This window comes from Sphaeramia orbicularis, chromosome 21, assembly GCF_902148855.1.
Source record: "Sphaeramia orbicularis chromosome 21, fSphaOr1.1, whole genome shotgun sequence".
NCBI classification, from domain to species: Eukaryota; Metazoa; Chordata; class Actinopteri; order Kurtiformes; family Apogonidae; genus Sphaeramia; species Sphaeramia orbicularis.
Window position 1 is genome coordinate 39,289,664 of NC_043977.1, and position 25,323 is coordinate 39,314,986.

At 36.1% G+C, this 25,323-nt stretch overlaps 1 protein-coding gene across 28 annotated transcripts in view; it reads right to left on the reverse strand.

The window, feature by feature from the left end:
• clasp1a (cytoplasmic linker associated protein 1a) overlaps positions 1 to 25,323 on the reverse strand; it is a 113,257-nt gene that overhangs the window by 38,842 nt on the left and 49,092 nt on the right. For 22 of the 28 annotated variants that reach the window (XM_030124108.1, XM_030124136.1, XM_030124127.1 and 19 more), the window contains 12 exons: positions 11,931 to 12,071; positions 11,714 to 11,787; positions 10,533 to 10,625; positions 10,275 to 10,420; positions 8,419 to 8,554; positions 8,226 to 8,296; positions 7,849 to 7,908; positions 7,416 to 7,493; positions 6,147 to 6,314; positions 4,457 to 4,503; positions 3,502 to 3,672; positions 2,472 to 2,495 (listed from right to left, as the gene is read on the reverse strand). In XM_030124108.1, the coding sequence (XP_029979968.1) occupies positions 2,472 to 2,495; positions 3,502 to 3,672; positions 4,457 to 4,503; positions 6,147 to 6,314; positions 7,416 to 7,493; positions 7,849 to 7,908; positions 8,226 to 8,296; positions 8,419 to 8,554; positions 10,275 to 10,420; positions 10,533 to 10,625; positions 11,714 to 11,787; positions 11,931 to 12,071 (1,209 nt within the window). The remainder of the gene's footprint in view (positions 1 to 2,471; positions 2,496 to 3,501; positions 3,673 to 4,456; positions 4,504 to 6,146; positions 6,315 to 7,415; positions 7,494 to 7,848; positions 7,909 to 8,225; positions 8,297 to 8,418; positions 8,555 to 10,274; positions 10,421 to 10,532; positions 10,626 to 11,713; positions 11,788 to 11,930; positions 12,072 to 25,323) is intronic. The other 6 variants (XM_030124120.1, XM_030124112.1, XM_030124134.1 and 3 more) reach the window with 1 other exon arrangement.

A 25,323-nucleotide genomic window follows, 5' to 3' on the forward strand; every position in this document is an offset into this window, starting at 1 on the left:
TTATGAACATTTAGCACAGATGATAATTAACAGTTAACTTTCTTCAAAAAATTACGCTTTGGACCTTTTCTTCTTCTCTGTCATGACTCCATCTCATTTCAAGCTTACAGCAGTGAAGCTCCATGCGTCTAATGTCATGATAAGAAAAATATGCTGGCATTATCAACAGAAAATAATACACTTTGGCATATAATATCAATAGAGTGAACAATTTGGAGCAGTTTCTCAACTACCATTCCTACTTCCACATATCAGATCTGTATTGTTCTGCTCTATAAAACATAAGAAATATTGGCAAACATGAACCAGGTCTGAAGAAAGACAGACAAACATTAGCCTCATTATCCTTGCAGGTGTCTAAGTTTTTTTGGAACAATTCACCTGACCTGACCTTCAATGTTCACGGTCATAACAAACTTGTTGCGCAGAAGAGAAGAAAAAAAAACAAAAAACAGTAGACTTGAAAACTTTCCCTATGAAAACCCAAAAGGCTAACTTTAGTATGAAGATGGTTCCAGAGGGAAATGCGCTTTTCACATCATAGTATATCGCAAATTTATAGCAGTTTCCTATGAAGGAATGTCTTTTCAAGGCAATCACTGCATTAAATGTAGTAAATTTAGTGAATCTAAGGCAGAGTTAGCAAGGATTTTACAACAAATGCAAAAAACACAAAACAAAAAATACCTGAAACTACAATCCAGGTGTCTAGTGTGAAATCACTCAGATATGTCAAAGTCTCATAATAAAAGGTGACCTTGGGTAAAATCTGTCAAAGTCCGCTTGATGAACATGATGATAAGTACAGTACAAAAGCCCTTTTAGATAGACTATATAGTGAGACCTGTTGGGTAACAGGCCAAGAATAGTTGCTTTAAAATGGAGATTGTGATAAAAGTCATATAGCAAGCCTAAAAGTGTCCTATATCTTCAGGGGAAGTTTTACATCCTCACACCAGTGATGAGGATACGTAAAGAGCTGGGATTACGGCTGTCACAATCATGACATTTTAGTAGATGCTTAATTGTCAGACATCTGTTCATCATATGTCATAATTAGTTTGCAGTCCTAAACTGACTTTAATCAATACACAGTACATCTTTTGAGTAAGAACAACCCATTTATGTCAATGAACGCAGAAACAAATAAAAAATTATATTTCTGTTCACCCTGAATATGGTTTCTGCAGGTTTCAGTTAAATTTAAGAGTTTTTATAGACTCCAAATGCATCATAAGACCACTATACAAACTAGAAAATATGAAGGAAAGTCTCAGAATAACTTACAAGGTAAATTAATTTATTCACATTCACTATGAACATGACAAAACAGAACTCAGAACTGTGTATGCAAGTGTAATGTGTGTGTATTCCTGAATGTGTACACAGGGTGAAAGTCATTTTCTAGTGGTATATTTTTTCATGGTTGTATGTTCTCACTTCCATTACATCTCAAATCAATTTTTGACATGTCAGAATCATATTTAAAACACTTTCAAAGCCTAAAATAGAGATTATTCTATTTTATTGTTTTCTATTTTAATTTTTAAATATAAGGGCCAGTAGAAACCCTCCTTTTTGGCAGTCAAATGTAATACATTAAACTACTTGAATTGATGATTTTTTTAATGAACAGATCATTCAACCACAGCAGAAGAAGGGGGTATAGCAAGATAACGTCATTAAAAGAGCACTCAGAGAGACTGCAAATTGTGGAAAACACAGTAGGAATAGTGATAAAATTAGGCATTTCTTTTAGCTTTGTTCAAGTAAATACTTATGATCCAAAATGATCACAGTCAGCTTAAATAATCAGTTGGCTATGCAACGATTGTAACAGCTCTAACTCTATATTTCCTGCCAAACTTCAAAACTTGATATGTTTTTGTGGGGACAAGAGCCTGATTGACTTATCTTGAGAAATCTTTGGGGATTTGACATGTGCATGGCATAAAGCAAAAGACCATACAAACATTATATTCCACAACAGATGGTAAGATTTCTGTTCATTTCATGCTACAAGGTATTCACAAAAGATCAAAGCTTCTGCATGAATGCATACTTGTCACGACTTTGATCAAATTGAAGATCCAGATGACAATCAGCATCACAGAGGACAGTTTACAGCCTGGTTTAGACGACTGCCCTTCACTGTGACGCGAGAGACACATCAACAACCTTCCCTAAAAACAGCCCTACAGGCACATTCCTACAATATGAAACATGATGCTGGATTCAGTAGCTGTTTAAGTGTGGATGGATACAGTTGTTAGGGTTACAGTCAAGAGAGAATCCATGCAGACAGTCCATGCAGAGTTTCCACATAATCGACGACCACTTGGAGTAAAGAGAAGAAAAGAGGGCACAGATGAGGAGGGGAAAAGATGTGAACAGTGACAGCTGACAAAGAGACACACTCATACACCTCTTGCTGTCTTGCTATAACACACACACAGACACACAAGTCTTACCATCGCTTTTACCAGGAGTGCCATCTTTTGGGCATTTTAAGAGAGGCGGTGCAGCAGCGAGTGGGAGGAGAGGTATAGAGGAAGACATTAGTAGCAATTGAAGCAGAGGAGTGAGTGGGACAGCAAGGGGCCTCGTCATCATTAGTAAAAGGCCATTATCAAGCCATGGGGACTCATTGGAGAAGAACAAGGGGGGCTGGGGAAATAGATTTCATAATCATTGGCGATAGATTGTGGACACAGTGAAAACGTTTTTTTTTTTGTGTGTGCAATTTTTCAAATGTGTCAGAGGATTTTTGCAGTTCCTGGAGACAGAATAGTCTAATGACAACCTCAGAAGCCATTAATATCTCCAGGCAGGTCCATAAAAGCCAGTGACTACATGAGAAAATAGTTTAATATGTCATAAGGACAGACGACTGAAGAATAACCACTTGAGCTGACTTCAGGGAAAGCAGCAGCTCATGACCAAAAACTATTTTCAACTTCAACACTATAGAATAAACTGAAGGTTCTTATCTTCTGTCTTACTTAAATATAACATGTAGTGTTTTATTTATTTATTTATCGTTCCCTCTGACTGCACTCAGACTGAGACAAAGCTTTGTCCTCTATCTGTAAATACTAATTGTGAACCAAATATGTCCTGCACTTTATACCAAATAAAACTGAGAAGAGTACTTCAGAGTGTTTTAATTAATTTTACTAATAAATGTGTGCATCTGAGTAAAAAATGTACATATTACAAACATTTGTGTAATTTTTATACATATGTTGTTTTCTTCTGCATACTTTGACTGTGTCCTAATATTACACTTCTGTGCATTTTATCACCTTGCTTACACTGTCACTATATATTACAGTGTATTGAATCATTGCCTCTAATGATATGTGTTGCATCACCAAAGTCTTGCCAGTATACAGCCCTAAATTCAGCAGATGCATTTTATACTAAATGCATGCTTATGACAAATTTACTGCAGTGTTTTTCTGGGTTTGTAAGGTTAGAGAAAGAGAACGGATGGTTTACCTAATGAGGCGTAGGACCCTGGAGGCAGCGCAGCCGCAGAGCTGAACGGTGAGGAGGCCGGAACGGTGGACAGACGGGATTTGGCGCTCGCAGCGGCATTTACATCGATGTCGCTACGGGAACGCTGGAGGGACCCCGATGTAGTAGGCACCCTGGTGCTCACCAGCTTACCTGGAACAGCAGAGATATGCAAACTAAAATCACTGAAGCAGGTGCTATTATCTCCACCTACTGCTGAAGCATTTTCTTTTCAGGAAACTGCATCTGTAGTGATGAAGAAACCAAGATGTGTGTGACAGAAGTACTTGGAAGGGCTAGATAATATTAAAGCTGCAGTGAACAAGGTTTTAATCAATGTATAGCAATGGATTTAGAGCCTTTACTTAAGTAGATACGACACAGTGAAAACAGATATCACACTGTGAAAATACTTCATGGAAAAGTTTGTCAAAACTAAGTAAAAATAGTCATTGTGCAGTTATACAGAAAGCTCATTGTTTACCATGGTATGATCACATTTTCTCTTAATAAAAAATTCATTTTGACAGCTGGTCAAAACAACACTATGTCTTATAACCTTCACTTAAGTTACTGCATTAGTGGATATTTACATGTTAGCTCTAAAGATCTGTTTGGAATCGTCCAAATAAGGACAGAACTGCCATAGTTTAGCCTAAATTGTGGATCAAAAAATGGTTAATTTAAAGATAATAACATCACATAATAACATATATATATATATATATATATATATATATATATATATATATATATATATATATATATATATATATATATATATATATATACTGTATCTCCTTTAAAGCTTTGGAACATATCACCATGTTAGCAGTTAACAAGGTCAAAACATGCCAGAGACATATCAATTAGGGTAAGAGTAAATATTAGACTCAATGTGGTATTTAGTAAATAAAAAAGACAGGAAGTGACTTACTTCTTGTTATGCTTCCTCCAATGACACTCTTCACAGAGAGTGGCCGGCTAAAACAAAGACAGACACAGTTTCGACTTGCAATAAAATATGGAACATATATGTAAGGGCTTCAATATATTTTCCATGATTAAACATATTAAAATAACTGGTACATTCACTGATTATATCCCAACAGTTTTAGGCTCAAGGCCAAGTTTCAACTTACACTCAAAAAAAAAAACAGACCGGAAAACTTAGGTTCCTATGCAATAAACTGACTTCCTAAATGAAACATGGGCTCGCTCGGCAAATCACATACATACAGATGACCACAGCAGCTGCAGTCCTGATGGATTGAGTATGAGGTCATTAGCTAACAAACACCGTGGGGAATCAGTTAACTGGATAAATGACGGTGAACGATCCAAGAGTGTGCATGTGTAAGCATGTGCTCACTAGACTGACAATAATTACCCATGTTTTTACAATCATATTCAATAACACGGGTGCATTAGTGGTTTCCACCAATCAATTATGGCAGATAGATGTGCTGAAGCTTTAAGTGGAGAGAAGTGAAAGAGTGAGGGATGTGAGAGAGGGAGGGAAAGTCAAATTAAAGAGAGCAGCATCTCAGGAACAAGAGAAGTAAGTCATGGAAAATGTATTCAAGTAACAAGAACAAGTAAAATTTCTGCATGTAAAATACCTACTTATTGGACTCTGAAAGATAAAAAACTGTTGTTAATGCTTTTGGTAGCAAGCAAAAAGACTATCACTAGAAAATGGCTGAAGCCTGAAAGCACCCACAACTGAAGAATGGATCGACGTCGTACAGGACATTTACATTTTGGAGAAGCTGACATTTTGTTTTAAGGGTCAAAGGGATTCTTTTTTCACTATTTGGTCAAAATGGACAAACTATGTGAAACCTGTAACTGATGTGAATTGAATATATCGGTTATGTGAAATCACTTATATGATATAGATTTCTGTTTAGGTTAGTGTAAACATACACACCTTAATGTGTCTTATCTTATTGATGAAGTGGAGCAATTCCTTTCCTCTCGCCCACTTGTTATATTTGTTTTATATTCTACTAAAAAACTTGGATTAGCATCTTCGTTCACATTTGAGGTGTGGACAATGAATTGTACCGGAAAGGGAAGTTTTGTATGATCTGCTTCTCCAAATAAACAAAGAATGACAAAAAAATAAATAAATTACTTATGTCAGAATATATACACAAGTATTGGCAATGTAGCTGAACTTATGAAATATAAATAATGGTTTATTTCCATTACTGAATAATCATGTTGCAATGAAAAGATCCCTCCATGTAATAGATTTTATTTTCTATTTCTCCTGTTTTTCACTAATTAATTTATTTACTTCTTAATATATTTGTATGTTGTTGATAAACAGCAGTATGAGGCTCCAGACAAACATGAATACAGTATATACTGAAAGTAAAGTGTATCTGAAACGTATCAGATAGGTTTGCTTGTCACTGATTGGTAGCAAATAATTACAATTGAGATTCTTTTTTTAAAAAAAAAGGAAATACTTAAGTACAATACTAGTATGTCAAGTATACTTCAGTATAATACTTAAGGTGATGTACCGAACCACCACTGAAAGCAGGACATGAGTGAAGGTAGAAAAAGAGCCAAATGAGGTGACACGGGTGTCGAAGGGTTAAAGGTGATCTTACTTGAGACTCTCCTGTGAAGATGATGAGGAGCGATCCGACTGAGGCAGAGACACGATGCTGTCGGAGCTCTTTAGGTGAGACTGGAGCGCCTTCTGATAGGTCGACTCCAGCGCCTGAAACAGATGCTCCGCCTCCCGACTGTAGTGACCATGGAAACCCCAGTAACACCTACAGGTGCACAGGAGATAACATGAAGATACGGACTGTAAATAAAGTTTAGACTTCAAAATAGAGAGTTCACAATATCAGTCAACCCTCAGCCAGAGGAAAAACTCTTCTAGGAAATCATCTCCCAGTATATAACACATAATTAAAATACTCTAATTTGTGGATTACTTTGTGCGTGACATGGATTTGTTAAGCCATTTTTCCCGGTCTGATTGTGTAATAACATCAACCATATCATGCACAATCCAGTTATGTAATTTTTTTTCAGGACAACCTGGGTTAATGCAAATGTGTATGATGCAGTGGTGTTACATGAAAAACCAGTCTCTCAGAATCTCTCAAAAATGTATTTGTTTCAAGCGATTGTATAAGCTTTTTCTATGTTTGCAAATGCTTTTATTGTTGTAAAACTGTAATGATGTGACTGTATCGCTGCCGTCTTAGTCTGGTCTCCCTTGAAAATCTCAATGGGACAACCTGGTTAAAAAAAGGTTAAATAAAAAAAAAAAAAAAAAAAAAATTCAATCACACTAAGAATAATAAAACAGATATAGATTTTTAAGTAGAAAAATAAACATTATAACTAACAGATTAAATTCTATTAACCATTTTTCATAGAAATCCTTATATTATTTACAACAAGGCAGGAAAAACTGAAAAATTATTTTGACATTTTTCAATTGTCTTTACAGTTATCAACTATTAAAGCATTCGTGTGCTTTTACTGCAGCATCCAAATTCTGATAAAAATGACATTTTCTACTCCTCCCTCAATGTAAAATCTAGAATATTTGTCAATAACATCTCATTACTTAATCTTAGCTACTGGACAAAGATTCTTTCTGTTCTTAGTTCTGCACACAGTTGTAAAAGCTGGACACCTGATGATGGTTTCCTAAAAGATATTTGTATTTTCAAAAATCCTGCTCATGAGTACACAATTGAATGTTAGGAGAGTACATATAACCTTTCCTCCTTTAGGAGATGGATGTAGAAACACTACACACACATCATTCTTCACAATGGAAGCCAAAGAAAACAATGAATCAACAAGAAAAACACATGGTTTTCAGTGGAAGTGAACTTTGAAACACCACTTACTTTCTAGCAATTGATCTGGCCTCGGAGTCCGCGTCATGTATGCCTTTCTTGATGGTCTCAGTCAGAACAGCCACGTGTCTGGGATAGTAAGGAAACATGATCAGGAGAGATTTCATGTATGTTCTTCCACTTTCCGTTTTATTCCTCTGGTGATTCCACTGGGAATGTGGACACCCACAGTGTTCTCCGGGGCGGTTTTTAAAGTCTCTGCTACCGTTACCGTGGATACGGAGATGAAAAGCCGCCTAATTGCTAAGAGGGTCTTAATGATGATGCCACTTTCTGGATTCATCCATTTTATTAGCATCATCAGCCACGCACTCGGCCAACTCAAATGTTAGCAAACTTAAATGCCATGAAACCATAAGAAAAGGGTGGAGAGCAATCCTGGTGTTGAGGAGGAAGACAGCACATATTTTTCTACTCAGCTCACCTTTCCAGTGTATTAGTGTGCCACTCTTGCAACATGAGGTCCAGGAACTCATAACAGCGTCTGGAAAGAGGAGGAATTCAATCAACTTACTCAACATATATCTAAGTAGATACCGAACAAGAATACCTACAGTTTTTGACACTTTAATGCACATCAAAAACATTTGTTCAACTAGATATGATTGATTCTATTGAGGAAATATTACATCTTACCCACATAGGATTGACAATAATTAAGGCATCTTACATTAGAATATTACACATGATATCAATAAAAAGGAGATAGTTATTGAATTTTTACATTATTCAGAATTCTACTTACTCTTTAAAATGACATAATACATTATTTTAAGTGGGACCATCATTAAAATCCCTTACCGTCTGACTGCCACTGATTTGGAGGTGCAGTTACTTGTGATGATGGGGATGAGACGTGGATAGTGTGTATGCTGAAAAAAAAGGGTACAGAGTGTATTATCAAAATTATTTATATGACTGTAGAGTATCTCACAACCCTACCAAAATCTGTCAGTGATACATGAATAACCTCAGCAGTGTCTAAACTTCTTACCCTGAGGATGAGGCGGATGGCGGCCACTCCAGATGTGGCCATGACTTTGGCACTGTTCGGCACAAGGTTCAGCAGTATGGGCATGACACTCTCTGCTCCATGGTCAAACTTGTTTCCCAGCATTGATGATAAATGTCTAAGGGAAGGAGGGGAATAAAAAGAGAGGACACATGTAGTTACAGAACAAGACAAAACCATTTTTAAACATATCTAAATGTCAGGTTTTAAACATATGCTTATGTATTTGGTATTGTATAGCTTTTGAAAATAATTATTAGATCATTGTACAGTGAAAGTCATCCTTTGTGACTAATGCTACAAATGTAATACAGAAATTCACCATATTTAATGACAACATGGACTCAGTAAGATGTAGCATACTGTATTTAAGTAAGAATACTGGGATATTGAATAGAAAATCAAATCACTTTTCAGGTCAGTTTTTTATAAGACATTTCTCAGAAAAACAAACAAACAAAAAATAACACACAAATAGTCTAATACTGATGCCTGTATTATGTCACTCATAATGTGTTAGGGATTTTTTTTTTGTTACTTGTCAGGGGACATATGATGTAAAGAGGCAATGCTGCTAAAATCGAGTATATTTGCATCTTGTATTTTTATACTGATGGTCATCAATGTTTCTTATCATTCTTAAATCAAATGACTACATAGAATAAAAAATATACAAATAATGATCTCCAAATGAGAAACAGAAACAGCCGTTTTTTGGGTTTTTTTTTATAAAAAATATTGTGTTGAAAAACAGTGTGATGATGATGAGGAAAAGCTCCTGTTGGCTGACCTGCTGTGTTCCACTTCATCAGGGCTGTATTAAAATTTAAATGATTGATGATTTCGGGTTGAAGGCCCACTGCTCGTTTCACGCCTGAGCAGGGTTCATTTTCATTAGCTCAAGTATGTGTATAAAGTGTGTTTCAGGTTGTGATTTTCTTGGCATTGCCTAATTAATCTCTAATTAATTAGAGATTCAAGTTAATGTCAGCATTGAAAATCACTGTGCATGCCACAAAACGATCAGTAACTGACATGACTGACATAAAATAGAATCATGTATTAGTTTAAACAGTCCTAGTTCAGAGATTTTAGAAGTAAACCTTAACAATAAAATAATCATCTGTTTTTAAAAACCTAAATATGTTATTCAAGGTAAGCAGTGAGCTACTCCATGTGCAAGGTTCAGGACTGATGTAATGCAAAGTATGTCCAGTAACTGCACAGAACATGTTTTCAGTAATGTGGGAATGCTTTATAGGCTGGAGAACAACTTCAGCTTAAACTGTTCAAATTATTATTTTTTTTATTGTGGTATTCCAATCAATTTCATGTATACTAAAAAAATTATAAGATACATATCTTTATATTACTGAATCACCTGGGCCTAAAAAATATACTAAAATAGGCTTTGGAAGAGTTCACTTAGTCTATCTTTTTATACATATAATGACATAAATCGGGGAGGAAATAACCTCCAAAAAATTGGTGTTGGTGTTATCGGTCAAATCGTCATTTTGTCTGCTGGTATTATTCCACAAATTCACGTGACCTTCTTATTTGTAACCACCTTCTGATTTGTAACCACTACAACCTTCAGTTACATTTTTCATTTTTTCCTCACAAAATCTCTGAAATATCAAATAATTAAAAACTCAGGTATTTTTTAAAAGGGAAAAAAAATCTACCTAAAAATCAGTGTCTGGCCTTTACAGGATTAAACTGTAAGGATTTTAGGCAGAAGATAAAGTTAAGGATTAAAGTTAATGCATATGTGTTTAAATCAGAGTAAACCTCATGTAAACATGGTACATGGTCTTGTCAGCTGAAGGTCTCACCCCAGTGTGATGCAGGCCTCTCGGACCACTTGAGAGCGCAGGTCTTTAGCTGACAACTTGAATGAAGCCTCCAGGAGGCGAAGCTGCTGAGGGAAGCCCTCATACTCAGGAGCTCCAGCAAGCATGAGAGAACGGACCTTCTTCAGCTGGAAAAGGAAAAATCCAGAGATGATAATGAGATGACAGTACACAGACATGTTATAAGGGGATATATGAGTTTCTGTGTGTGTTGGTATATACTCAGTTTCTGAGTCTTACCGCTACAACTCGGTGTTCCCAGTCATGTTTGTCATCAGACAGCACTTCTCTGATCTTTGTCAGCTGGTCCTCTAACTCTCTGTTAGAGTAGATCTGTGGACATAATGTAAAATTTATTACAGTCAGTCTTTTTCTGATCCTAAACCGCACAGAAAAAAATTTGACTCCTTAATTGGTAAACTTGAAAAATTCAGTCATTTATTTGACAGAAATAAAGAAGCAATGGTTTGACGTGGAGTAACGTGAATCAAAAGGACAGAGAAAAAAACAACAAAAAACTCAGATGATATTATGCTCCTTATTGGTAAAACTAATTTCTGAGCACCAAATTCAAATGGTAAGCTCTAACATATATCAAATTAAACAACAAATAAAACCTACTTATGTTGTCTGATTCTACAATTCAAAAATTTGTTTGAAACCCTAGATTCAAAAAGATCCAAATAAAAAAACAAAACAAAAAACAAGAACAACACAATTTGAAAAAGATTATATTATGTTATTTTCCGTAATTTGCTAATAAAATATCAGTTTTGTCAATTTTTAGTTCTTCTGAGAGCGGTTAGCACTTTATGTCTTGCAAAAGGGTCCTGGAAACTGAAATTAACAAAATCAAATTACAAGACTGATAAAACAACTTAATTCTTCAATACGCTGAATGCAATATTTTTGGTGTTAAATTATAATATTAATTCAACAGTAATTTAAGTGTTCTGAGAGGAAACAAGCCTCCAACCTCCAACCTCCACTTGAATATATTTACAGGATTTAGAAAGTCTAGAAATTTTAGCCAATCATGGGTCTTTTTTGAGATAGCTGCGGAAAAAATGGGTGACTGACAGTTGTTATGACCCATCACTATAAAGAACATGTCAGACGCATCTCTGCTGTACAGAAATAAGGCAGCTTTCCCAACAGTGACATTTTGGATCTTTCATGACTTAAAACATCACGTCATCCATCTTTGTATTCAGTCTATGTTTAGGACAGAGTGAACTGCAGCAGTAAAGGAGTGAGTATTATCAAAAATACTGGTATATTTTTTCCTCCTGAACTGAACCTTTCAGATGTTACTTAAGTCCAATGTGCTTGTATACACTTGACTTATCTTAAACTTGATTACAACCTAATTTTAACTGAAGTCTTTTTGACAGAATCTGTTTACGCTGAACTCACGATACCTGAACTGAAGGTACGTCTTCAAAGGCTTTAATGAAATCTTCTTCATCAACAGCACCAGCACCTGCTTCTTTACCTTTAAAAATAAGGAACAAAGTATTAAAATTAAAAGTCAACAGTCCCTTAGTTAACTGAAAAAGCCGTAATTATACAACATTACAGTCAGGAGTGATGGTATCAGCGGTAGGAGATGTTGATCTGCAGATCTACTATTATTACCTGGAACCTTGGCTGTTGTAGCTGAGCTGGGTCGTCTGACAGAGGTCATTACAGTCCTCCTGCCACTAGGGGGTGCTTTGGAGGACGAAGAGGAGGAGGACCGGCCTCCGTCCACAGAGTCTTCATCCTCAAAGTTCTTATCTGGAACATCAGAGGAAAAAAAAGGGAACATTTATGAGGATGTAGTTTATTTACACAAATTGTGTGTCGTGGCACTGTAAATGTTGATCATTTAACACAGGGGTGTCAAACTCATATTAGTTCAGGGGCCACATACAACCAATATGATCTAAAGTGGGTCAGACCAGTAAAATAATAACATAATAACCTACAAATGATGACAACTCCCAATTTGTTGTCTTTGTTGTAGTACAAAAAAGCACAACTAAATTTTGTAAATGTTTAAATTTCACAAAAAAATGTGAATCACCTGAAAAACCTCATGTTTCTTAAGAAAAATAAGTGCAATTTTAACATTATGCTTAAACTTATCATTTACTCATGTGCATTAAAACATACAGATCACAGTGAATTGACATATACACAAAACATTTAGTAACAGGCAGAATATTGATAGATATGGAAGTAAAATGGTTTTGACACCCTTGACTGTTAATATCTTCAATGTAATTTTTGCACTTTGCAAATTCATCCTGCGGGCCAGACTGGACCCTTTGGTGGGCCGACTTTGGCCCCCGGGCCGTATGTTTGTCAAAACTGACTTAACAGCTTGATGACCTGTAACAGTATGTGGAGTACTTGTACTTTATTTGAGCATTAACATTTTATGCAGTTTTACACTAAGATTGGCTGGAAGATGCAGTGTTACAAAGCTGTAAACTGGCTTATTTTTCTGATCTTGCAAAAAGGTTAATTTTTAGAAATGCCAACCCACAAAGATTTCACATAATATTATGCATTACTGTAGATTAAGCTTGATTGTGGTATACAAATTAGTTAAAATGAGCTGAAACATGAGTAAAATTACAATTCACATTAAAGCAACAGGAGGGTGAATCTAAACTCATCATAAATAATAGTACATCACAGATAGGGATCATTTTAATGCACAATGACTCCTGTGGCTTATATATTTTATTTACATTTTGCTGATAAGTTTTACTTAAGTAGAACTTTTATTGTAAGGGAGTATTTTCAGAGTACAGAATTAGTACTCCTCCTTAAGTAAAGAATCTGAATATGTCTTCAAGCAAGTGATATTACAAAGCAGTGCTATACAACACAGTAATTTCTACTAAAGCACCTGAAAGTGTGTTATCTGAGGAGAAAAACAAATGATTTTACAAAAAAATTATTTATTAAATAGGACATACTATGACAAATAAAGTTCTCAATAACAAAACATGTTTGTGGCTGTAAAAATAACACTAAATTATTAAAAAATTATTCAGCCACTTTCCAGATAACTTAACCTGTGCTTTTGTGATGCTACAATAGTCACCAACGTGAACCAGTCCTTTGGGACCATCAGACCGACAAGAGCCACCAAAACCAGTCTAGTACCACTGCAGTGTGTTTGCATGAAAGTATCAAAAACCAGAAAGGTATATATGTCAATGTATGTAAAATATCTTATATATTTGGACGAGCAAAACCAAATAAAAATTAGGTTAAAAAAAAAAAACAAAAAACAGAAAGGTGTATAGCCTGCAGCAGCTAAACTGTAGCTAAACAGCCTGTTTGGAAAAAGGCTGAAACCCACAAGGACACAGACCTAGTACAATGACTGATCACTGAGGTATTTTATTCTGGATATTAAGATGGACATTCTGGGGACATGTGAGACCCTCATTAACTTGTTAAAAATAGTAACATGTCCTCTGTTTGTAGGCAAGACAGGTCATACCTCATCATGTTTAAGCAGTATTACATTATTGTTATTTATCTTCTATGCCCTCTGTGGCATTTTCATGGTATTATTTCAAAGTTATAAATTCCAGTATAGAGAAAACACTAGGTCAGTCAACAGCTCGATGCCTGTGAGAAAGATGTTTCCCGTAAGAATCAATAAATCATTTGCTCATCATTTAGAGGTGCATTACTCCCCCTCAGACGTCAGTGTTTTCCTGGTTTGTACTAGGAACTACGGTGAAATGCATCATCACTCCCTTCATATTAATCGGACCTGACTCATCTCTACATTTATTGACCCTTCTCTGCCTCAGGGGCAGAGTGTATCTGTCAGGTTGTGTATATGCATCCATTCAGTGTTAATCTATCCAACCATCTGACTTCAATCTGCTCTGGCAGTCATGCATGGATACATGGCCCCCCGTCACCTGCCCAACGTGACCATTCACACGAGGGATTACCCTGGGGCAGAAATGACAGGGCTGGATGGATGCCCTCATCTGTGGCATGGTGACGGCACTAATGGAGGCACAACAGATTACTGTGTATTTTTGTAAAGAAAAGATTACTTAAAATGCATTTTTCTGAAATGTGCTATAACTTGTTCTGTGTATCTAAATGGTCTGTTTATTCACACACACAAAGGAAAGTGTTTAATCTTTTTAATTTAACCTTCATGTAACCAAGTAGAAAAGGTGTATTGAAAAAAGGCACCAAGACCATTAGGTTACAACCACACATTCAGCACATAAATATATAAATAACATCATAACATGTTAAGTGCAGCAAATATTTGTCATAAATTGTCATTAATATATAATTGAGTCAGGAAAATTTCTACAGCCAGATTCTATTTGACCTATTAGAATTTGGAAAAATTACATATATTGATATTAAGGCTAGATGACACAAACAAAAAGCTGTATCTTGATATATTTTCTTTAAATGGCAATATATGCTATCTTAATACATAGCAAGAATACAGACAATGCACAGTTTATTAATATAATGAAAATGTAAACTAAAAATGGCAGGCTATATATTCTATAAAAATACAGCCTCTAACACTAATAGAAAATGTCACAAGATAATAAAAGAAAATGTGCAAATAACGCCCTGTTCCAAGTCTCATGACAGCTAAAAGAAAGTGCAGTATTTGCTGTTTGTATATTTTCGACATACAGAGTACATCATAGTATATTTAGCACATATTCATTACCAACTCTTAAGTGGCATACTGTATATGTCTAGCCCACACAAAATACATATTATCAATGTATTTACATATACAAATAGTTTACTTAGATCCTAAAATATGTAAAGGATACATATGATGATAACATCTTACTTTATGGGCAATATATGACAGCATCATTCTTGATACAGGGGCATTTATGTCACATACCACATTCAATACTGGTTTAACATTAAGCCTCTCCCTTTTAAATGCATGTAAACTTACAAGCTGCGGTGCCAAAAAACATGTACTGTCATTATTTCCAGGCTAACACCACACACCAAAAATCCAGCTCCCTAAATTTGCCTGCTGAGATGATCATCATCACAATGACACGGCAAATATCAGAAACAGGCTGTGAGATACCACAACAATGTGGACAACAGACAGACAAAACAGGCAACAGGTTGAGAAAAAGAAGGCAGAGAGATGAAAGAGAAAGTGTAAATAAAGCTTGAAGCAAATGGCACAGAAGGCATGACAGAATGAAGGAGAGGAAGGAAAGAGCAAATGCCAAGAAAAAATAAAAAAGCAGGAGAGAATGAAAATGGAGAGAAAAATGAGATTAAAGGCAGCGTTCTTACGAGCGCAGATATTCTTGCACACCAGCTTCCTCAGCATGTCTCAGCTGCACCCTCAAACACACCGTCTCTATTCCACATCTCTTCATAAAGCATGTGTGTGTGCCGGTGTGCGCTGCATGTGCCTCTGTAGCATGCTGAGCTCTGACAAAGTGCCAGACAAACCACCCCTAAGCCTCTGAGGTCAGTTATCTGCCTGTGTGTGTGTGAGGGTGTGTGTCACACAAACCATCATGACGTGTCGGTCAGTTCAGACTCTAATGGCGAACAATGGGAGGGGTCTATTGTTGTACGATCACTGGTTTAGTGAACAGCAGCAGCAACAACAGATGTAAAGATTAAGATTTAAACTAAGATCACACACGACGTACTCACTGCAGAGATGTCACAAAATAATGGACTGAATATTTCACATTTAGTATTTGTAAAGAGACACAGAAACATTAAAACACCACCCCCTAGAGGAATATACATTGTCTCCATTTTTGGGGATGGGCATTTTGTGCCTTTATTCAACAGTGCACTACAGACATGAGGCACAGGCAGAGACAGAAAAAGGGAATGAGATGAAACAAAGGTCACTGGGAATTAAACCAGGCACATAGTTCATGTCAATCAAGAGAACAGGTTTGGGTTGTAGATGAATGCCGTTTTAAGGTATGCAAGTTAGTTTTTGTGCCATGAACATCTGGATATCTAGTGTACTGAAAGAAAAACGCAACTGGATGCAGAATCTCATTGGTACGTCTTTAATCCTCGACTGCATGTCAGACTCATCAACTAATTATAATAATATTATATATATAATAATTATATATAATAATATAATTATGACTGGGGATCACAGTCAAAAATCCAACAGGACATGCTGTTGCTGATTGTATTTTGGTTTGGTAGATAAAATAGGTCTTTTGTAGATTGATTTTTTAAATTTTAACGGTTAAAGTCAGATTCTTAGATAGGAGTCCTCTTTTGGCTATAGGGCTAGATTATTTGCCCGTCTCTTTTGATTATGTGCTGTTTAGATTATACGTAATTTTATTTTCCACTAATTCCATTTGTTTAGGGTTTTTTCTTTACCAAGCTTAGTAGTAACCAAGGTGAAAGGACCTAACCTACAAAATGAATCCAATACAAACAAGTGGTGCCAGGCACAACAAACTCCACCCCCTGAATGTATTGTAGCTTATTTTTGGCATCAATCCATCTGATTTCATCATGTCTATGTGTGTACTGATGTCAGCATAGACGTAGACAGCATAGACAAATTTTGGCAATTACAAGTAAATAGAAAAAAAAAAAAGAATTTAAAAATTCTTAAAAAATTGTAACTTTGACTTACTTCTTCCAAAATGTAATCACATCTATTCTGGGTCACTGGCAATCTATAAACCCAATTTGGTATGAATTCAACCAATAGTTTTGCTGCTAAATTGTTAACAAACAAATAAACAAACAGAACCAAAAACAATGCCCCTTGCCTCCCCTTCAGGGGGTGGGGCAACAAATCTTAAAGTTGTAATACCGCTGACAACCACTGGGGTTCGCTCCAAAAAGCCATGACTCCCATAAACTTGCATTGAACTTCTCTCTGAAAATGCTAGGTCAGTAACTTTTTTCCAGGGTTTATTTCAGTATGATTTGTTTTATTTGGATCCCCTAATGAGTGATCTGTTGGTCTGTCTTTAAATTTTTCCTCTGTTAATCTAATCTCAGGTCAAATAGAAGCTTTGACATCTGCTGTGTGAGGCTTTGATTGACATGTCTGTATGATAGTTCAAACCCCTGCCAAGTTAGACTCTCAGAGATTCTTTATAAGTCACAAAAACACTATTTTGAACTGCAGTTGTAGTTAACAGATTCCACTAACAACACTGTAAAATGACTGGCTCAGTGCTTGATGAACTTTACCCTGTTACTGAGGCAGTAAGACAGTGCTTAGCATTAGCTCACCCTTGACCCATTGGGATGCTGCAGTACGACCACTTTTGTCCAAATATGGTAACTTCTGGCCCCAAAAACCCAACATGGTGATGACCAAATCAACCACTGGCTTCAAAACTGCAGTTCATAAACGAATGAGTGACATTATGGTTCCTCCATCTACTTTATATATTATATACAGTTTATGGTTGTAAAAGCTAATTTAGCCAACTCTGAATTTAATATAAACAAGAGGTGCCAGGCACAACAATCCCCACCTCTCTCACATATTTCACCCATTATAAGTAAATGGGAAGATTTGAAAAATTCATTAAAAAATTTAACTTTGACCTAGTATTCCCAAAATCTAATGAGATCAATTGCTCAATTTGGTATGAATTCAACCAAGAGTTTTGCTGCTACAGACATGTGAAACATTATGAGTAAATGGGGGGAAGAAAGATTTTAAAAATCCATTAAAATTTTTAACTTTGACCTACTTTTCCCAAAATGTAATTAGATCTAGTTTGGGTTACTGACAATATATAAACCAAATTTGGTATGAATTCACCCAATAGTTTTGCTGCTAGTGTTAACAAAGAAACAAACTAACTAAAAACAATACCCCTTGCCTCCCCTTCTGGGGGTGGGGTAATAAAACTACTTTTGTGGCTTGACCACAGACTGGCATTGCCACCTTCACTGTCCTACACATCTAACTTGAGTGTAAAAAAAAAAAAAACAAGCTTCAGACTAAAACCATAAAAAAACAAAGGCAGACACAGACACACTGGCCCAATGGTCATCTAAGAAAAAGCCTTGCTCAAACCAAATCTAGTAGTCAACGTCCAGCTCACAAAACAGCCCACCTCATTTCATAGCCTAGTAGAAGTAAAATACAAGGGAACTCTGCAGGAATAAACTCAAAATGTAGCCCTCTAAGCAGAAAACTCCAGACTGGGAATACAAGGAAGTGTAAGAAGATAAATCATGTGAGATTTTTTTGAAACAAATGACAGCTCCAGCTCCTCCTGCCATATCTTCACCTCTATAGGAATGCTAAAAGGTTGAATACTGGTAGCATTCACAGCAGAGCACACAATGTATTGATCACTGCTATCAGAGCAGTTGCTCTTTTCAGCATTGACATAAATGTCAAGGTGATTTATCTACACATCAGGGAGGCATTTAGCTCTGCATGCAACGTGTAACCATGACCAAACAGACATCCACGCACACAGAAAACCATCTACACACAGCATGTTTCTATGTCAAGAATGAAAGCCATAGTGTATATTTGAGAGATGCTTCTTCAGACAGTTTTGAAGGAAAGTATAACTAATGTTCAGAAGAGGCTATGGCAGTGATTCTCAAACTTTTTTAGCTCGTGACCCCATTTTAACATCACACACTTCTCGTGACCCCAGACATTTAAAACGGAAGCTTTTATGCTAAAACTAATTTATTTTTGATCACGTAATAGGTGGCTATTCTATGTTGCAAATAGACATTCATTTTAGGCAACATTTAGTCTATATAATGTATATTATTATGGACGGAGGCAGAATAGCCAAGTTCAGATTACTGCACAAAGTGAGAATTTTATTTTCCTTGGTGAGGATGTGTACAGTCAGTCCAGCTTGTATTTACAAGGCTGACAATTAATACTGAACAAACAATAACTCAAACTCTGAATTATAAAAGAGCTGCAGCATCTTAAACTGGCCACAATGAACATTTGGAAGATAAACAGTACCACAGTGCTTCAGTTTCAGCTTCAGAGTTTGCCATGTCTTTTATGTATTGTGATTATCTCTCAACTTACCATATATTTTTTTTTATTAGTGAGCTTTTTTTTTTTTTTTAATCAATTACTAGAAATTTCAGGCGAAACCATTTTAATTCCAGGTGACCCCACATTGTGTCCCAACCCCAAGGCTGAAAAACACTGGGCTATGGCCTGGAATAATCAAAGTCCTTTAACTAAAAGGCCTTTAGACTTAAACAATCAGATACAAAATAAATGCATAAATTATTAGGAGAGGTAGAAGAAGAAAAACAATAACAGAGAAATTGCAGCTGGTTACATCCTCTGAGGGGAAAAAGGATCCTAATATTACATTTTTGTTTTAATGCTTCACAATCCCCATCATATTCTCATTGGCTCATTAGTGAAGATTGATATCACAGTATTTTGTATGTAGAACACAGAATAAATTCAATACCAAGCCAACTTTCAGTCTAGTACCAACACTAAAGATCAGCAAAAATACAGTACAGTTTGCAAAAATGAGCACAATTTTGACTGATATTCCAAACTATATGATTAAAAAAATAAGTAAAGCATCGTATGAAGTAGATGTCAACTTTCAGTTCATGTTTTTATTCAGATATTTTTGCCTTAATGTCGGTGGAGTTTGACAGCCAGTCCTGAATCTTTGCCTTCATTATTTATAAAGTTTTATAACAGTGACGTAAAGGTAATTGAAAATAGTGGGCTGGAGGTTTTAAGGGCAAAACATAAACATAAAATTTTCACAGTAGAAAATAATAATACCAGCCTACTCAAGGCGTTTGAGATGTGTTACCTCAAATGTCCACTAGGTGTCAGAATACACTGACACAAAACATGCTGAAGAAGTTGCTGAAGCTGCAGATGCATCAGCATAATCACCAGTAATCTGTTTCTGAACCACAGATTTATATAATACAGAGGATTTTCTCTACCATGACTATATGCTTTAGAAAAAGAATAAAAGCCTAAAGGTATGAGGGATTAAAAGAAAGTTCAGGAAAGTTACCTTCTCAGAACCAGGGGAACCTTTTCTCATGGTGTTGGTCACCTTCAAACTCCATCTCTTTTTCTTGTCCTTATCCTGGTGTTTCTCTCATCTCCCTCATCATTTTTCTTTTCGTACATGTCTTATTACAGCAACTCACTGATGGCGTTTCCCATCAGGCTTCAGGCCTTGTCTATTGCACAGAAGGAGGTTTAACCAGCAGCCTACGGCGTTACATAACAGACAGATGACTGGAGGGCAGCGTTATGTCATAACAAAGATGTCTTGTTCTATTGACAAATTAGACAGGGAAAGGCAAAAATTACAGTTGCACCTCCCTGTGCAAAGTTGAATAGACAATTTTTTCTGTTCAAAACTTGTAATGTCATTGAAGTTTTATCTGTTTAATTCAGAAGGGAATTCAATATTAAGATGACTGGACACAAATACTGAATACACCACTATTCTTCTGAAATAAGCATTTTTTTATATCAGCTCCTGTGCATGTGTTCCATGTGACTTTGCAAGAGTGCAGAAATGAGGATAGGTTTTTCTGATCTTTACGAGAAAAAACTGTGAAAATTTTAACAACCTAATAAACCCTGAGTTCCACTATAGATTAAGCTGAATACGCAAAATTCAAGGAAAGATGATTTGTTCATACATGTCCATAAAGCTGCTTGATCCTCTGAAGTTAAGTTTTGACTCTTGTGACAAGAGCTGAAGCCTCAACGGCCTTCGTCATTAAAATGCACACTATCTGCTTTGTGCACAGAGAAGCAAGGCAAGAGCAGCTTTTATAAGTAAGAGCAGGACGTCAAAGCAGAGCTTCTGCTCCAGTAAGATACATAATCTACCAGAGCCTTTGCTGATGAGTTCAAGGATACATCTAGACAACTGACTAGTATAACTCCCATTTACAACTAAATTAAACAGAAAACAGTCACAAAACACATGACATGATGCATGGAGTACCTGTTTCCTGAAAATGACAAGTTTTCTTTTTTTTTTTTTTTCTTTTTAACTTATTAAAGGAATTAATAAGGAGGCTTAATAAGGCTTCTGCTCATGCTCAGTTTCCCTTAAACATGCCTCAAAACAACTCTAGATTATATTCACTGGTCTGGTACAAGATTGTGCAAAATTAAAGCTGACCCTCAACACACTGTGTCAAAATGAACCCAGTCAGGGTTCCTACAAGTTTCTACTGTTAAATTTAAGACTTTAAGACCTTTTGAAGACTACTTAGAACAGAATTTAATGTCCATTTCACCGCTGATTTCATGGTCATACTGGCAAAAAAAAATTGGGATTCCAAGAATTTAGGAAAATGTATATATTTACATAACCAGAGACTGAATATTACATACCTAATGTATACAGAACTGAATGTTCTGTGATCATTTATCATTGGGGGCTGCAAAGTTACCAATAATTGTTTCCTAATTTCAGTATAAATTGTTAGGTTGAAACAGGTGGAACCAAGTAGACTAATGTTACTTTCTTTGCAGCTTAGAAATTTCCCAGATACATTAAACACAGAACAGCCAACAAGTTTATGGCAACATAACTCAAGACCTGCCATATCACATTTGATACCTTTTAAAGACTTTTCTAAGGTATTAAATGCAGATTTGTAAATGCAAGACTTAAGACTTTTTAAGACCCCACAGGAACCCTGCAAGTACATGATGCACATATTTTGGACATGCTCAAAACTGAGTAATTTTAGGGAATCCATCATTAACACTCAGGTACACGAAATTCATTTTAACAGTTTAATTTATAGCAGTTTTTAGAATGATGTCTGGTGTTTTGTGGCATTTTCTCAACTGCTGAGCCTTGAAGAATTATTTTACTAGAATAAAGGGATCACTGCCCCCCATATGAATGCTGGGTAAATGAGATTAGATTAGCTATTTTACTTAAAACAGATTACCCTACCATACATGTGAATGCAAATCTGTATAATCTAATATGAATATTATCATATTTTTAATTGCACTTACTGTTTTTATCTAATCTATTATACTGTCTTGCTGATGTGCTCTTGTAATACAGTCATGGGTTAAGGAAAGAAAAGGGGAGGCTGAGGAGGATATCTGAATATTTCTACTATTTTCATTGCTTTAATAAAAAAAAAATCCTATTTGTGCACAGTGACCAAAATCCTTTGTTAAAAAAAAAACAAAAAAAACAACAACAACAATTCAGTGATTGCTGCTGGAATAGTAACTTGTGCTCGCTGCCTAGCTAACAAAATGTTACAATGGACATTTTAGAGAAAAGAATGAGTTTGACAGCTGCGGAGAAACAGAGTAAATAGATCAGAAATGTACAGAGAGAAAAAAATCAGTGTAAACTCATACAGACGTGAAGCAGATATTCATTGCAGGAGACAAGCAGAACAGGGTCCTGACAGAAGAGCCGCTGCTATGGCGGTCTCTTATTGTGGTCCTCAATGGATCCCTTTTATCGCCAGAGTCACATGGGCAGAGGGCTGCGTGCCTGTTTAACTTGGCAAAGCGCTTTGGGAAGACAATCACATCATTCAGCGAGTTGGCCACAGTTTATACTCTCGTCTTGTCTCTCTTAATCATCCTCCCTCTCTCTCAGCTGTCAATAGACTGTAAAACCCAGGACCAGGGCCGTCTGCACTGGATGATGTCCGCTATGGTGTTCTACAACACATTACACAACACTGGTGGTTTATACAACACCTAACCATAAATGAACCTGACTAATAAGCATTGTGTTTGTAGAAAAAGTTGATATGTTTAGCAGTAAAGCTAAAGAGTTAAATGTGGTTCTATTAGAACGATTAAAGTCCCACAAATAAATGTCAGAAAATAATGAGGGGCATAACCATGAGAAAAGTGCAGAAAAACAGACTTGACTTACTACATGATCACCCAGGCACCACTGCTAGCACAACTATGCTCCTTTTGCATAATGGTTAGTATAATTCCCATTCAAGGGCACTCAAGTGGTTCACTTCGTAGTTCTACTTTGAGGTATTCATACTTTCTCACCCCATATTTCCTATCTCTTTTCATTAATAAAGGCATATAAAGTCCCAAAAACAAATCTTGAAAATTTACATTAAAATCATTTTCATTCACCTGTATAAAAATGCCCGAATGCAACTAAATAATTATGTATGTGCAAATCTGTGCAGTCCAATATCTTTCTTAGACTTACTCCTGTTTATTATTCATTCAATTCTATTTTGTTTTCAAGTCATTAACAAAAATGACACAAGCATAGATGTCGTAACTTCTAAAATATAAAGAGGACTATTCTCCTTTAGATCTTCTTCTTCAGTCCTGGGACCTGTAACCTATACCCATTATTATTACATCATTTCTCATCTTTAGCGCAATCACCATTTTGGACTTTCTAATTCATTCTTCTACTGCATACAAAAAACCTGCTGTGTGATCAAAAATTTCTCAAAAGTTTCTCAAACAACTCGCCCCTAAATATCAAAAAGGGCTGTTATTTAAAAGTGCAGGAGACTTTCGTGACCAATTTTTCATCATAGCCTAAGTATCATGAATCTGTAAGTCTTTCTGTGATTACTCACCTGAATCTCTTGCATTATGGTGAACAATTTCGAAGTGCCATCCACCATAAACAAAACGTGTGTTTACATTCCGAACCAGAAGGTAACTCGGGAATCTTCAGAATTTTGTCACGATGTGCATTGTGGGAAACGGAGGCTCATGCAGCCACCTGACAGCGGCAGCTGCTAAAGACACGACGTGGAAATGGCAGGAGCTCCCTTCCCTGTATGCAAATTCCTCCAGCCATTTCCGCGTTTAAGACGTTTCCGCGTGTTTGCTTCATCCATATAATATCATATGGTTGTGCTGCTGCTGTCAAGTGGCTGCGCGAACCTCCCTTTCCCACAATGCACGTTGCGACGAAATTCCGAAGATGCCCGAGTGACCTATGGGCTCTGTTTATAAACACGTTTTGTTTATGGTGAATGGCACTTCGAAATAGTTCACCGTAATGCAAGAGATTCAAGTGAGTAATCACAGAAAGACTTACAGATTCGTGATACTTAGGCTATGACTAAGGTTTTACAGATCTGATGAAAAATTGGTCACAAAAGTCTCTCGCAGCTTTAAAGTCAAGTCAATGAAATGTTTGTTCATGTGTTTATCAGCTTTTTTTCCCCCCTTTTTTTAAACACAAACAGAAAACAGAAAAATAAAAGCTGGGAGTGGTCAAAAAAATAAAAACAGTTTTCTTTCTATCCAGCTTCCATTGTACTGTATTATACACTACATAATGTATGTATATGTATATGTGTGTCCACTCATTGCGTGTATGTCAATGTAGACGGACGGACGGACAGACAGACAGACAGACAGACAGACAGATAGATATAGATATACAGAAATAAATTTAACTTTTTCAGTCAAGTCAATTAAATGCTAATGAAAGAAGAGCAGTGAGTTAACTATAGTTGGCGTTATAATCTGTTGATGTACTTCACTCAATTCTGAGCAATTACAGCCAAAACTTGCTTTGACCTTGACCATTTGCCACCAAAATGTAATCAGTGAATCCCTGCATCCAACATTCTGTCACATTTTAAGTAGAAACCAGACCATTTACAGACACACTTTCTAACAGAGATAATCCATGGATGTATTTTTTTTTTTTTTTAATTGTCATATAGGGTCAAAGTACAGCAACATTTTCACTAAAGTATATGTTTTGTTTTTAAGTAAATGGTCAAGTTCGAGGACTGTGACAACATCCTTATATTTCCGATCTACAGCTTCACTTAAAAAAACACAGAAAGACCAACTTCACACAGAAAACACCAAATATAGAGAATCTTCTTTCAAAGCTATAAATCCAGATCCACCTCCACACTGTGCTGCAGCCAATAGTAGAAGATAAACATGCACACGCACACACCCACACAGAATCCACACACGCACAAAAAAACATGTTAGGCTCACTGCAAAGCACGTGCATTC